Source organism: Phymastichus coffea, unplaced genomic scaffold (genome assembly GCF_024137745.1).
Source record: "Phymastichus coffea isolate CEN01 unplaced genomic scaffold, Cenicafe_Pcof_1.1 PCOF00004, whole genome shotgun sequence".
Taxonomy (NCBI): domain Eukaryota; kingdom Metazoa; phylum Arthropoda; class Insecta; order Hymenoptera; family Eulophidae; genus Phymastichus; species Phymastichus coffea.
Window position 1 is genome coordinate 9,836,277 of NW_026706815.1, and position 16,931 is coordinate 9,853,207.

At 37.8% G+C, this 16,931-nt stretch overlaps 1 protein-coding gene across 3 annotated transcripts in view; it reads right to left on the reverse strand.

Annotated features, from left to right (window-relative positions):
- LOC131666866 (sodium- and chloride-dependent transporter XTRP3) overlaps positions 1–16,931 on the reverse strand; it is a 1,010,463-nt gene that overhangs the window by 522,343 nt on the left and 471,189 nt on the right. For all 3 annotated transcript variants that reach the window (XM_058939879.1, XM_058939892.1, XM_058939888.1), the window contains one exon: positions 11,949–12,059. In XM_058939879.1, the coding sequence (XP_058795862.1) occupies positions 11,949–12,059 (111 nt within the window). The remainder of the gene's footprint in view (positions 1–11,948; positions 12,060–16,931) is intronic.

The window sequence follows — 16,931 nt, forward strand, 5'->3', positions numbered from 1 at the left end:
AATTGAATTTTTCAACTTTGAACCACGGTATTCGATAGTAAATTGTACGTTCTACAACTTTGTTCCTGTGCATATATGCCGTTTAATTGATAGTTAACGAGTTAGATCACTCAAAGTGTCCAAAAATTCACCTATTTTCGAGTATTTTAGCTATAAACATTTATGTTGCAAAACCCACTAGGAAATTCGCGGCGGAGTTTGTTCCATCCCATTACTACTATATTTTGGCCCCTATTTGAAGAAAAAATAAGGATGTCGCTCTCACATCCACCTCGAAGGTTAATTCGACTGGACTAATGTGTCGATCTCAGGGTGATGCCGATCGATTAAAGTAAAAAAGGTTAAGTTATTCTTAGCACTCTCCATTTTGTTCAGCAAAAAATTTTTTAATCCAATTTTAGAGCCAACCCGTTGTAAAAAAATAATCAAACAATCATCTCAGGTGGTTACACACGTGTGTTTCGTTGGTAAATATCCAACCTCATCAGATCTTTATTAAAAAACAAAACGAGAAAATAGTTACAGATATAAACCAAAACAAATAAAAATCACGCTAACAAAACATTTACCTCAATTCGCAAGTCACAATCAAATCAAATATCACAATAAAGTCAAAAATACATGTTACGTCGCAACACGATACATATGTACTAACGCATACGTATATTACTCAGGCATGTATTTTCAAATTAAGTTAAGCTGCGCGCGCAGCTAAAGCGTGTCTGTGTGTGTGAGAGTGTATGAGGTGCTAGGGCCTTAAGCCTAGCGTGGTGGCAGCACCTTACGGCGCTGCGCCACTCGCGCCAAGCATGGCGGCTCTTGCCGGTGTAACCGGCAGTCGTCGACGACATCGTCCTGCGTGCGGGGCTCCCTCGCGCCTTCACGTTCTCGGATAACGTGCTCGTGCACCCACGTGCAACACCAACGTTCTCGTGCACCCACGTGCAACATCACTTGTATTACCCACGTAGTACAAGGTTCTCGTCCACTCACGTGGTCTGTTCTATCGTTTCAGTGTAATTCGGATGCGTGACAGTGAATGTAAATTCATCGTATACCAATCTCCTTTGTGTGCGGAGCGTGTGAGTGCGTGCATGGTAACGATCATTGTTCTCCGCGCGACGTCTCTATCCCGCGTTATCTTCATCGTTGTAATTTCTAGTTTCATTTAATAAAAGAGTTTTTTATGCCATTACGGCTTTTTCCCTCAATCAGTGTTAAGTGATTTCCCTCTCATTTTAATAAATTAAAATCTAACTACCACAACTAAGTCAGCAATCAAGGACAAAGGAGAAATTCGAACTAGAGCGATTTACTTCGCCAAGGAAGTCGTTCAGAACTTTTCAATACATTGTTAAACTCATCTTATAACTTAACATTCGTTCAAATACTCAAAATTCAAATCAGACAACGACTATGAAATGATGCAAATCAAACAGTGTCTGCTACCTTTTATACCAAAACAAATCACAGGTAGACACACAATCAAATGTATCCCCTCTCCTATGCCAAGAAAACCGGTACATTAAGCATCATTATACATCAAAACAAAATTTTAAAAAATATTATAAATAAATGTGAGATCAGTCAGCTAAAACATCAAATAAACCTTTATATTGTTTACTCAATAAACCAGTGTCCTCTTGTCTATTTATAGTGTTATAAGACAAATTAATATATATCATTTCCGAAATTAATCTCTTACAATAATTAGACTCTCTATCTAAAATTATTGTGTTGTCCCAGTCAAACGAATGTGTAGAATAATTTTTCAAATGCATAGGAACAGAAAGAGATTTATCTAAAGTTGTCTTACTATGCTCATCTATGCGTTTTTTTAAACTTCTCTTAGTTTGACCAATATATACAGACGGGCAACTATCACAACAAAATTCGTATACTATATTTGTCTCATTCCACTTATCTGTAACATCTTTACCCAGTTTTATAATATTGTGCAGCTTATGATTAATTAATGGTATACAATGAATATTAAATTTTCTTAAACTATGGTTACATAAGTTAAAAAATCTTTTATGAAAAGGCAACGTTAAAACCATCGATTTAATATTCGTATTTTTTCTATCATCCTGAGCAGCAATACTATTGCAAAATCTATGTTTACGAATGCGATCTAATATACATGTATCAACAAAATTTTCCGGGTAATCATTATTTTTTAAAATACTCTTAACAATTTCTATATTATCTCGATGAAAGGTTGTATCAGATAGTAATAACGATCTATCAATCAGATTACATACAATGTTTCTTTTTTGCTGAGTTGTATGGTTGGAATAAAAATTAAAAATTCTGCCTGAACAAGTCGGTTTTTGGTACCAATTAGTAACAATTTTACTTGGCTCTAAAATTGGATTAAAAAATTTTTTGCTAAAAAAAGTTAAAGTAAAAAACTAGAATGTAATTATGTAGTACTTTAAATCTGTTAAGGTAGTAAGTCTCTAAGTCATCTATCACTATATGCGCAAACAGTGGAGAAATTAGAGATTCTATTATTATTATTATTATTATTATTATTATTAATTTGAGACTATTATTAGTGTAAGTTAAGAGGTTTTTTCATATATCTTTTAAGTTTTTTATCTTATAACAGATATAGCTAAAGTACCATAGACGTAGAAACCATGGAATGACACCAAAGTATAGTCTTGAATGATGATTTTCTAATTGATGAAATCCATATCTACGTATATGAGTTTTTCGTAAAGAATGAAAAATTGTAATTGCTTATATACTTTATTTGGAACAAAGTCTTGCGAAAACTTTGCTATGAGTTTGGTGTCCTATATTAGTAAAGTAAGTCTCTGTGTTCCATTAGTGAAGATTACTTTACATAATTCCGTTATTTTCTTTTTTGATTGTATGCGTCCAAATACTTGATCCAAATATTATTCGAGTTCTCTACAATAGTAAACTGAAAAATAAATCAACATAAATCAAATATTTATTTAAATAAAATAAATTGTTTCAATAAATTGAAATAAATCCTGATAAAAACTTACACACAGAAATCATCTTTTATCTGCTCTATCAATTCCTCGATATCATCGTTTATTGAAAAATAGATTTCGTTGTCTAAACTATTTTTTGGTATATCAAAAGTTGTATTAATAAAAAAAAGTTTTCTGAACACAATTATATTGATTGAGATATACAATTGGTATACTCGTATACAAAAAATCAAGAAAACTTGAAACAAAATTTCAGTTTATATTGATCAAAATTTTATACGGGGTTCTCAACAATAATTATAAAGACCATCCTTGAGTTCTATTCCAATATCGGTATATATCAATAGCAAAACTACTACTAAATTTGATGTATCAATAATACTTATTAATTGATATACTTATAGTATGAACTACGCAACAAAATTAACGTACCACTTATTCCGACGAAAAATGTCACATTTTCGAAGGTTGATATCTCACGTAAAAAAGGTCATAATGAGGTAAATGTTTTTTTAATGAAAGGAAAAACTTTGTATTTTAAGATATTGGTACTGGTTTTCTGATACAACGCAACCTGAACTTATGCCACCTTAAAATTTAAGATCTTTTTACGAAAAATTTGGCTTACTACGATTTTTTTTATGATTTGACAGTGTTTTAGAACTGTCTTGAAAAGCGCTTTTTTTTTGAAATTGGAGAATTCGTATCTGAGCTAAATGCATATTTCCGTTGACTTTAGAGTTGTCCAATAAGTATCACGAGGAGGTAGTTACTACCATATCCCATTTTACAAATCAAATATGTAACTTTGTTTGCAATAGCTGTTTCACATTCTCTGAACTGATAAATCTAATGATATCCACCATGTTCTTGAGGTATTTCTTTTTTGTATGTATCGTATTCGTATATATAACTATGTACAGAGTGTCCTATTTTAATAACGGATCTGAATATCTCGAAAAATTGACATCGTACGAAAAAATTAATGAGACGAAAGTTGTTCACGACAGTGGAGGCATCTACGTATCATGTCAGTGTTGACCTTGAACTTAAAGTTCAATTTTACGATCAAAACGATATTAAGTAAATTAGATACCAAAGTCAAATTAAGGTTGAAATCCGAAAAAACATTTATCAATGAACTTGAGTGATTTGTAGTTATTTAATTTCAAATTCTATACTTGCATTATGTCCAATTGATTTAATTTTGCATCTGAAGTAATTTTTTTTTATTTCATTCGATATGCATTGATTGTTTTCCATTTTCATCTAAATTCATGTTACCAACTAATTTTTCACATTTTAACTTCGGTAATTGTAATACAGTATGATTCATTACGAACTTCAAAGTCATTTTAAGGTCCAACATTTAATTTAGAGTGATTTATATAAATAACTGCTCTTGAAAGACCGAAATCGAAAATTACTAAATTTTTAGATTTTAGGGGAGTAGTGGGATAATAACCATGGATTTCACTCTGACTAAAATTATCATTTATTTTTCCATTTAAAATTACACGTGTGAATTACTTTCAATAGTGCCCTCGAATAAAATAAAGTTTCCGCAAGAAAAGCTACAAGGTACTAGTGTAAGTTGGTTTCTGTAAATGGAATGGATTTTTTTTATTTTAGTTCGTCAACGATAGATTCGATCAAATAGAAGACGTTCTGAAGTGAATCTGCTGGAAAATGATGATGTGCAAGTATTAGTAGTGGAAAATTAATAGAGAATTAGGTATTTCTAAATCTATTGCTCAAAAGACATTGTCTCTTCATAACTTTCGTCCATACCATATTACGTTGTCACAACAATTAATGAAGGATGATTTTCAACGGAGAATAGCATTGTGCAGATGGGCACAAGCTATGATACGACTGGATCCTGAACTTTTTCCGTTTTATTTAGTGACGAAGCAACATTCCATCGCACCGCGGTCAATTAATTCGACAGAATTGTTACTACTAGGTCCACAAAAAGTCACATTGGTTTCAACAAATTAATCACCAACATCATTAGAGCTTGAATGTATGATATGGCATTGTTGATGGTATCTTAATCGGACCATACTTTTTTGATTATCATGTAAATGATATAAACTACTTACATTTCTAACAAAATGAATTACTTGAACTGCTTGAAAACATTGCATTGCAAACTAGAGCACCTATGGGATTCTAGTAGGATAAAGCACTAGCACACTAGAATAAATGAGTACGCGAATATTTGGATCTAATATTTCTAAATAGATGAATAGGATGAGGTGGTTCTATTAAATGGTGCCCGTGGTCACCAGATTTGACAAATCTAGATTTTTTTCTGAGGAGATACTAAAAATATGTTCTTAATACTCAACCACCAATAACGAAAGAAAATATGTAAGAGCATGTAAGATTAGCTTGTCAAAATATTCCGAGAGAGGTTTTGTTGTTAACCCTTAACTGCTATGTGGGGTAGATTTACCCCAGACCATTTTTAACGATAAATAAAATTTTTTTTTTTTTTTCAACATTTGTTTTCAGTGTGTGTAACATTAAAAATGGTTAACCTGAATATTTTTTTTTTGTAGTAAAAGGTTTGAGATATACTAGAAAAAATTTTCATAGCAAAATATCTAAAATTCTCTGATTTACTCGATGTTTTTCGGGCTGGGGTAGATTTACCCCACCGAGCAGTTACGTGGCCAAAATAAGGTGTGCAAGTTAAGGGTTAACTGTAAGGAATTTCCGATATAGAATTAATTAATGCTTCAAAGATAATAGGCAATACTTCAAACATCTATTGCGAAGGAGATTTTCTTATCTATTTAATTTATTACTTTCAGTCAGTTTTGTTTCTATGAATTAGTATAAGCTATGCTATCGTACTTTCGACATTATTACAAATTGTTACACATTCAAACAATAAAAAGCATTTTTGCTAGTACCATCAATCCCATTAATTATTTAATAAGTCTTTTAAGCTAAGGTCGTTAGTCCCAAGTTTTTTCTCATATTTTTCCTACTAAAATCATAAAAAATAATTTTTTAATTTTTTTTCAGATTTTGACCCTAATTTGACCTTAATATTGAACCTTCTTAATATAATTTCAATTGTAAAATTTCCCGTTTTTTACGAATCCGGTGTTTAATATATGTGTAACGGCGGCTCAAAAAAAAAAGATAAAAAAATACCGGCCACACACTTAGCTCGTAAATTAAAATGAAAAACTGCGTACAGCCGAATAAGGAAAATTTTTTCTGTGAACGGCAGTTTTCGGCTCGCGCATCTGGTAATCTTCGGACGTTGAAAACAATCAGAGCGATTTTACGATCGGGCCATCCGGAGTAGCAAGATTGTGAGCATCTTTAGAAAGTAGAGATCTACTGCGCACATGTGCATCCGGCCGATAGTACTATTATTTTATCTTAAATAATTTATTCTCAATATTACTAATTTCTTTTAAATTGAAAGAAGCGCATTTGCTTGCAAGTCTCTTAAAAAATTGCGAAATTTATCTATTGTAAGTAACATTCGAGTAATCAACAAGGACTATTTTAATTAATAGTTTTTGTTTATTGCTCAGATATGTTTTAATTTTATACCTAAATATAAATATGGGAATAATTCATTATCTTTCCGTATTTATTAGGATTTTCTTTTTACGAATTTTGTATGTTTAATTGTTGAATGCGCTCAACTTTGCTTTAGAAAATTTAAGAATGGCTTGAACGAAAGTTAATGACTATATTTATTATAATTAACTCTGATTTTTCAGCATTTCTTAAGGCTTTTGAATAATTAATTAATAGTTAAGACTATTAATATCTTGGTTGTTTTCAGATAAATATAATTCTTAACTTTTGTTCTGTACTTTAGTTTTATTATAGATTAACAGATATTTTTGTAAAATTAGAGTACCATACACACAATTGAATTTAAATAAAATTAGTTTAAATAATTAAAGGTCAAAATAGTACATAGAGGGCCATCTATGTGAAGAAGGCCCAAAGCACTAAAATGAGGCCACTCCCGCACACTCCGCCCTCGGCCAATTAGGGTTCGAATTTCGCTTACGCTCGAGACACTCCCCAAATTTTCCAACCAATTAAGTTAAGAAACTTTGAGTTCTTCCTGCCCAAAAATGACAAAGATTTTCGAGTGGGAGTTTCTTGCGAAAAATATAAAAGGGAGCTTTTCAGGAAAATTAGGCAGTTATTTTCTAAATTCAGTTCGTGTAACCATTCCAAATTAGTGTGCTGTTTTTTCAAAGTTCGTTCGAAAGTTATAGTTATTCCTTCCAGTGTGTGTGTGGGAAATTAAGGCAAAAGTAAGTAAAGAAAATCTAAATAAATTTTTTTTACTCTAACTTCTTTTTACATCCTTTTCTCTCCTTATTCTTTCCTATTTTAGTTTCGCGGACGGTCTGTCTTTTTAGATAGTTACACTCGATTGCCAAGCGTGTGGTCGAGTGCATATTAGATAGGCCCCCCTTTACGTTATTTTATTGCCAAGAGTGTGGTAAAATAACGCGAAGAATTGCTATATTGCCAAGCATGTGGTATAGTAAAGCTTCGAGATCCCGGTTATTTTCCGTAAGGATAGACCAAAAAAGTGCGCCTGAGAATTGTTTCGTCAACCGACGTTATATAGGGGTTTCCGTTCAATAAAATTACTTTGACCTTGAAATAACTTAAATTAAAGTTCAAGGTCAACACTGACATGATACGTAGATGCCCCCCCACTGTTCTGAACAACATTCATCTGTACAACTTTTTCGTACGACGTCAACCTTTCGAGATATTCATGTGTATCATTCAACATGGAACACCATATATATTCAGATCAGATCGACTTTTCATCCATATTAATCGATCAATTCGATAGTAATCAAAACGGATGGAAAAAACTGAAGAAATAAAGTTTGGTACATTCAGCATGATTTACTATTAAGATACTATAAAAAAATAATAAAAATATGATTTATAATATCCAAAGAAAAATTATAGATAGATAAATATATAGAGTTTCAACCGTTCCCGCACTTCAATACAAGAGAGCAGCACAATCCAGGCCAATAGATGTAGGCGCTCGAGTCATGCTCTTGCGCTTCAACATTCTCTCACGAACTCTCGAAGGAAATAACCGCAGCAGTCGCACACTCATTTTTATCCATTGGAAGTTTACTAGATTGTGTCAATAAATAAAGAATATTTATTTCTCCGTATCGCGAGTGACTAGATTCTCGCCTCATTAGCACTCCCAATCCTAAAGATAGTTCCATAACAAGTGAACAGTTTTTTAAAAATAAAAAAAGGAGAATCAACAGAATACCAAAAAAAATTCATTTTATTTAACAAGACTGTTGCGCCTTCGGTATACTTATCGTCAACCCGCACGGCGGCCTTCAATTTCACTTACATTAGTAAACGATAGTTTTCATCTAAATGTGACGTCATGCTCCATATCAAGTAATAAATTTTATCAGTTGCCCTAAGCAATAGGTGAAGTACCACTTTATGAGTCTATACGAAGTCTGTCCGGAAAGTATCGGGCCTACGTTTATATCTTCGCGCCATAGTGTTCGAGCGACCTCTGCCAGACAGAAACATCAACAGTAAAGCCTCACGAATCTATTGGTTACTTACTGACACCTGCCGGACGTATAGTTCATGCGCAGCGTATCTTTGTTTACACTGCCTTTTTCACGTTCGTTGGATTTTGATATTGTCAAAAATGACTGAAAAACAAGATCGGAAAAACGAGTTCGGAAACTATTGAAATAATGCCAAAGGCCTTCGGAAGCGAGTATATGAGTAAAACACGAATAAAAGAGTGGTATAAGTGGTTGAAGGATGGTCACACTTCTATCAATAGTGATTCTCGTTCCAACCGACCTTCGACGACAAAAACCGTAGATAATATTGAGCGGGTGTGACTTGCAGTCGAACAAGATGGTCGTATGACTGTGCGAGAACTAGAAGAAGACCTTGGGATACCAAAAACTATCATTTCAGGAATTTTAACCAAAAATTTAGAAATGAAACGCGTGTGGGCGAAATTCATCCCAAAATTACTCACAGCAGAGCAGAAGAACATTCGCTTAGAAATCGCTCTGGACAATCTGGAAATGGTCAATAATGATGATAATATGCTTAGAAAAGTTATTATAGGTGATGAATCATAGGTTTATGGTTATGATCCTGAAACAAAACAACAATCTTCACAGTGGAAGCATTCTGAATCGCCAAGACCAAAAAAAGCATGTCAAACTCGGAGCAAAGTTAAGTTAATGTTGATTATTTTTTTCGATTGTGAAGGTGTTGTGCATCACGAACATGCACAAACAGGTCAGATAATCAATAAAGAATACTACGTTCAAATTTTAAAACGTTTGCGTGATGCAGTAAGAAGAAAACGTCTGCACTTTTGGGCAAGTGGTGACTGGCTTCTTCATCACGATAATGCGCCAGCGCTTTAATCCAATCTTGTGCAGCAGTTTTCGAGCAAACACAATATCGCATTGCTTCGACAACCTCCATACAGTCCCGAGATAGCTTCTTGTGACTTTTGGCTGTTTCCAAAACTAAAAAAACCACTCAAAGGACACCGATTCGATGACAAAACAACAGTTGAAAACAATGCGACGAGTGTACTTAAGGCTATCCCTAAAAGTAAGTTCCAGGACTGTTTTGAAAAGTGGAAACATCGATGAAACTGTGTTATTCAATCAAGTGGAGATTACTTTGAAGGATGCTACACACCAAATGATACAGAATAACGCTAGCACGAAAATATAAAGATAGGCCCGATATTTTTCGGACAAACCTCGCACAGTGTTTTTCCCTTTTACGAGAGTATGGTGAGTTGCCATTGTGCAGTAAAAAAAAATTCAAACTAGACTGTCACATTTTTCATATATTAATATAATAAATAATAAAATAAAATCTTTTAGACTGCCAGTTTTCATTCCAAAAATTGTGCGTAAAATAAGTGAATGCTCGTACTGAAAGGTGTCCGGTACTGCAAAATATTATGAACACGACATGTTTTAGATACCATACGTTACACTTTCATGGTATTACTCTCTTAAAAATGACAAGTATTTATGAATCAATGATAATACAGTCACAAAACGCATAGAATCAGTATGCGTCGCCTTTTAAATATTTGTATGGGTCAGTTCAATATTAAACTTATACTTTACATTTACTTAGGCATTTAGTACATAAAGTAAGATAATTTGATACGCTTTATATTATAATCTACTACCCTTTTGGAAATTTCAATGGAATACTTAATATTCACGGATTACGTTACCGTGAGCTTCAAATTTACTCAGCAGTATCCACATTCTTATCAATATTAGAAATTCAAGATAAAATCTTAAGATCAGATAGTATAGTCTTGAGATTTTGTATGAGAATAGATAAATGAGGAATAATGAAGAATGTAACGAGCCGGCTCGTTAAGGGAAAAATCAGCTTAATAGAGGGCCAGCGCGTGTCGTGCGCGGGCCAGCTGCGCAGAAAACCGTGCGCGAGCGGAGAGAACAGAGAGAGAGAACCGTGAGGGGTGGGAGGAGGTGCGAGAGACATTCACGTGTGAACCGGCTTGCCGAGAGGATTAGAATAAAGAAAGAAAGAAAACTGAGAATTAAAAGAAAAGAGAGTCCTAGGAGGAGAGCTAAGGAGTGCAAAGATACGAGAATTGGAAGCTGGATCCAACAGGTGCATCGAGTTAAGTGCGTCAAGAGTGAGTGCCGTCGCCCAAATCACAAAAGGTTCAACGAGTGTTGAAGAAATTCAAAGGGAGAGAAGGAAGCACCTCCTGGGCGACGAAAGCCAGCGCACGAGCCCGGCAACCGAAGAGTTGATAGCTAGGTTTTGCGCAGGACTACATCGAGAAGGAGTGAGTAATCTCACCGGCGTACAATTATCTGCGAAAACGTTGCATTTTGTTAAGCATGCGAGAATCGGTCCGTTTATCTCTCTCTTTCTCTCTTGCGGTAAGACCTCGCGTATTGTCATTGCGCGACGCAGCGGCGCGTCACCCAGTAAAGCTCTCGGCCTCTTTCTCTACAGGATGTAAACAAACTGCTGAATGAATAAAGGGTGTCTGCAATTAATCGACCGCCTTGTTCACTGACGTGGGCAGAAGAACACGTGTCTCCTCTGCCTAGCCATCCGAACTCACTGGCTCCCCCGCGCAAGCAGTGCGTCGAGCACGCATTCGACGAAGCAGTCGACACCACAGCCGGGAGGTAAGTCTTCCTTCAACGAAGCGGCGGTTAGCTTCGCAACGTGGGAGTGACGGTGACTTATTTTGTTAACGAGTACCGATTCATTATTCAGATAAATCACAACCGTTACAAGCATAAGTAGAGACGCCTTTTTAATAAAACTTACTCGATAGGAGCTTTTGTCAAAGCAAGATTTTTATCTGAACTTTATTCCATTGTTAACGATAAATAAAAGTTACTAAAACTTGGCGAAACTTACTATATAGATATTTTAAATGTTTTCGGCACCTTTGTTGTAGTATATAATTTATCATAAGTTTTATAACATATTTTTAACATAAGTGTAAGAACTCACAAGTGTTGCCTTTCAAATTTTTTGATACTCCTGAATTTTGATGATTCTCATTAGAGAAGTTATGCCAACTTTATCTGAACAAGAACTTACTAAAACTTGAAAGAAACATTCTGATTTTTACGCAAGCAGTACTAAATAAAATCAAGTTAATTCATTTGTAACATGTTCTATAACAACAATCCATTTTAAAATATTTATAAAAATGATAATTATTAAAAACAATTTTGGTAAATATGTCTTTTTGTCAATCGCTAAATCATTCCCTCAATTAAAAATAAAAAGCTGCAAAATTTATAGCGTATCATTGCCGTTCCTTAAAGACTATCGGATTCGATCTATAGTAAGCAACTCTATTAATTTTCAACTGATAAATGACTAAATTAAAAATTGCAAAGTACGAACCTTAGGAGTGTACATGTGCACAAGACCAGCATCGGCACCTTTGAGTGTGATCCCTCGAATGAAAAAAATTGTTAGTACTAGATAAGGGAACATCGATGTAAAGTAAACCACCTGTAAATTAATCATATAAAACAATTACGGTTATGATTGATTGGATAAAGTAGAAAAAGATACGTTAAGCAATAAAAGAGTGGAATCAAAGATTATTCCCAAGCATCATTAAAGGGTTATAGAGATGCAAAATCTCACTGTAAACAAATACACAAATTTTATACAGGATTTGTATGAAATTTATAGAAGAATATATATAATCCAATCAACAGGAAGAAAAAACGGTCATTTTTGAGGAAAATCCAGATATTTATTATTATTATTTCAATATTATGTAACGGAGTGGATTAGCTATAGTACAAACAGGGTTTATTTATGAACAAACTCCCACAATGCAGAGCTAAACGCAGCTCCGTTAAACACGTATGAGTATACGTGTATTCGCCTTTACGTTTGATACTTTCGTTTCAGTGTCTTCTTTTCAATAGAGTTGAACTTACCTTAAGTCACCTAACTTGTGACACTCGATCTTAGGTGTGAGTGACCTAATGTTTATTCCAACTAATCCCCTAAATGAAATCAGTTTAATAATTAACCGATGATAGATCCGTTAAACTAATAAAAAACGAAATGACGTAATGCGGCGATTAAAATTAATATCGTTTATGACTAGAAGAATAGTCTTTGATGGGCTGAAAGACTAACGTACACGAATAGGATTTACAATAATACGAGGAGAGAGAGAATTCAAAACTCTGCCGCGAAATCTAACGCTCGGCGCGAATACAAAAATAGTCGTGATAGAGAAAATATTCTTGTGAATATTTTGTCGCGCAGAAAAAGGGAGGTGCATCTGCCCTGCGGTGCAATTACGGTGATAGTTATAATTGTTTTTTTCAGCGAAATTAAAGGGGCTCCTGCGGAAACAGCTGCGCTGCCTCACTCGAAATATCTGCTGCTTTAGTTGCTGCTGCTTTAGTTGCTGCTGTTGTGATGCTGCTGCTTTTGATCAGCTTCCTTTTTATCACTTGCACACGGATTCCAAGAACCCAGGACAATTTTTATTGGAAAAAACGGTGAAACACAGTGCAAAACTAATTGGCGGTACTTTCGTGAATAACAGCTGAGGCGTAACTGAAAACTTTGAACTCTTTTGAAACGCGCGCCCCCTCTCTTTCTCTCTCTCTCTTAGTCGTTCGCTCTAGCATCGCGAGTGCTACCGAATCGCGAACGGATCGATTGATCGAATCGATTACCGTTGCAATTACTATTATTCAACTATATATTACGCTAGCCTACTTTTTTCGGGAGCAGATTCACACGTATTATTTATTTCATGCTCATTTTGTGTAAAAATATTCGCTAATTACAAATATCTGCATTACATATTCATCATTACAACTTTCATAATTATGTATCTCTAATATGTATAACGTCAAACCGATTTTTTAAAAATTTTGTTTAACGTCGCTCTATTTATGCTCCATCAGTACTAATCAGTGACGGAGACTTGCAATGTGTTTGAGAACAAAGCACATGGAACTTTTTTCAGTGGTTTTTGTATCCATCAGCAGGGACTGAGAATCGAACCAGGGAAGCCGATTTATATAATACTTTTTTTTCCTCTTTAAAATTTTTTGTTTTGTAAAGTATTTGCTTGAATAAGAATTCTTTCTTAGCCTTTAAATTTCACGATTCAGTACCACAATTTATAAACGTTTTCCGGATTTTAAAACCGAAAATCGCCGGTCAAACTATACGTATTCTATTCACGATTTCTCTTTTGCTCCTACGGCTGATTGCGTCTACACCTGGCAACTCTTAGCCAAGGCAAGATAAGGAGGAAAAATGTTATCTTTATCCTGTTTGAAAATATTTCCTCTTATGTTCGCTTTTCTAGATCCAATAAAATTTAACATAGAAGAATATTTTATTAGAAATTTCATAGCTTGTAACAAAACTCTATCCTTTGTTACAAATTCTTTGCGGGGTAAGTGAGGCACTTTCGCTCAAGGCAATAGAGGGAGAAGAACTAGGAGAGGTTGATAAATGAATTATATAAAGACAGAAATCAAATCTCACTTACAACCTATTATTATTAATCATTGTTCAAACTAAACATACGCGCGCATAACATAGTCTAATTACTAACTAACCAACTACATAATAGAATAGTAAATTACTCATAGTATTCACAAATGAATATTTCGCATTTTGTCTTAATATCCAATCGCGCACCTAACCTATTACAAACTTACTTAAATTACGCGAACCTATACCGGATGAACCGCCCGGCACGTGGGCGCCTGGACAATTCGCCGGTCGCAACTTACGTTACTACAAATTAAACTTAAACGCGAACCTTTAGATAGCCGGCACGTGGATGCCTGGCTATCCTATTCAACGCGCACCGGTCGTCGCATCACCAGAGAGAGAGAGAGAGAGAGTGTAGAGAGAAAGAAGAAAAGAAGGCTTGACCTTTGTTCACCGCTCCTAGCAACGTCGTGGATCCTGGGCGATGTGCTGCCGCAGGAAGTACCGGTCGTCGTCGCTGGTCAGATCGTTGCTAGCTGCTGGCTGCTATCTCTGACCAGGTATCCACAAGCGACGTTGACTGTCCTTGCAGGTGGGGCTGGCTGCGGTCGCAGACAAAGCTGTTGCCGGTAGGGTTGACCTTCCTTCCAGCTATCCCAAACTGCACTCTCTAGCAGGACTACTGCACTCTAGTAGGACTAGGCTGCGACTCCCACACGCACTAATTCTTGCGCTCGTCTTGCAGCCGCTCAGCGGCGCTCGCTCCTCTCCCTACCTTGACCTATTAGTTAGACGGCACGTGACGCGCCGCTTATCGGTCACGCGTTGCGCGCCTGCCAATCCCTGCATGGGCCTAATACTCTCTTTCTCTCTCTCTTTTTCTCACTCTCTCTCCGCGCTCCTCAACTTTTCTTGCGCTCAGCTGCGCTGGCCCGTCCTTGGCGCTGAAACAAAAAGACCAAGTGTTAGGCGCATACTTTAATGCGCCTAACATTGGCCAACACGCCTTGCCGAGTGGAGGAGGGAGAACGCAGACGAGAGACCGGCACACGGCCTGCTCTCGTCACACCCCCTTTCAAGGCCAAAGTTCGCACCCGCGAACGGCCTGACTCCGTTTCTCCCTCTCTCTCTCCCTGTCGACCGGCAATGGCGACCAACGATAGACGCTAAATTATATAATAATATGTTAGACTTAGCTTAAATCATAATTAATTCTAAGTTGGTAACAACCAGATCAACTAAGAGCAAATCTAACAAACCCAATAGTCTAATCCGAGTGATATGCCTAACCTTTCGTCATAGCAAACCGACTAATCCGCTGCGCAAAGATCGCGACTAACTCAGTATTCAATTAAACCAAGAATCTTACCATTTACTGCCGCTTCAACGACTCCAAATACCGGAGCCTGAGCGTTCGAAGCTCCTCCGCCGAAGGAAACGAGGCACTTGCCTCGGAAGTCTTTGGCCGGCATCCTCAGTCGCCTTGGACCCAATCACCTCGGCGCTCCGATCGCTCGGCTCACCCGCGGGGACCGACGCCTGCTCCGTCCGCGGCGCGACTTCCATCCCCGTATTTTCAGCCGAACCGACTTCAGTCCCGGCTCCCTCTACCGCAAGCGCCTGTGACCTACACGCGAGCTTAGCGCGAAAACGCTTGCCACATCGGTGCCTGGGCTTTTTCGCCTTGGGCTCCCCGACGGAGGATTCAGGGCTGGCTACCTCGGGCATCGACCTAGAAACTTCGAGCTCCGGCTCTACAGTCTTTGCCTGCGTCGCCGGGAGCTCTACTGGTTCGCCCGGGCGAGCCCGAACCCTTACCTCCTCCACCGATCGAGCGCGCGCTTGGTCTGCCATGAAGGCGTCGCGGCAACGCGGACAGTCTTGCACGCGGACATCGAGTCGCCCACAGTTTCTACAGACCGGACGCGAGAGAGGCAAGTTCCTGCAGGTTGACCTGGGATGTGACCCCGTTCTGCAATTAAAACAGCGGAACGAGTGCACGTCCAATTCCTCATCCTAAGATACCGGAGCCAGGTTTGGAGGAAGCTACCTCTTAACAACCGAAACCCGGTTTCGTCGACCTAACACGGCGACGCAGAGGACGAGGCTGAGCTCGTTGCTTGAGGAGTCGGGATAGGTCGTAACGGCCCAAGGGTTGGTCGCTCCGACACAACCGGCTCCACTCTTCGCGGGGTCGGCGGCACCACCGCTTCCATCCTTGTGCCTGCCTCTCCTGTCTTTTCGGCAACTGTGCTCGCACTAACTCCCGAGACTCTCCCTTTGTCGACAGCCAGCGAAACCGATGGCTGGAGGGCGCCTGTTGCCTCAACAACGGCTCCCTCCGTCATCTTGGGTAGAGTTGGTGTCGAACTGGAGGATGGCCTCTCAAAATTACACGCGGATAGGTTGAAACGCATTGTGCGCTTCCTCCTACCCGCGTTCTGGCGAGCCTCAGCCTCCTTCCTTCTCTCGTCCTCCATATACCCCGCTGGGTAGAATTGCGCGGGCCCACCCCTACGAACGAATTGGTACGCGGGGTCTAGCCTCTGTAACGTGAACGGTTTGAAAGGGAGGTTAGGATGGATGTGTGGCTGTGGAGCCACTCGAGGCAGCTCCTGCACCGGTATCGCCTCATCCTCGGAGTCGCTCGAGCTTAGCACCACCTCCAGTATACCATTGGTGGCGCCTCGCTTTGTGGGACTCCAGCTTCCCCTTCCAATAGAAGCCCTCGTGGTACGGCTCCGATTTGCCGCCCTACCCGCGAGATATCCTCCCGCGGCAGCTCGAGAACCCGGCGATTTCTCGTCTTGGCTGCTCGTGTCAGCCTGCGGTAAGACAATTCCCCCCATCGCGGCGATAACTCTCGACTTCTCCGAAGCTTGACGTATGCAAAGCGTC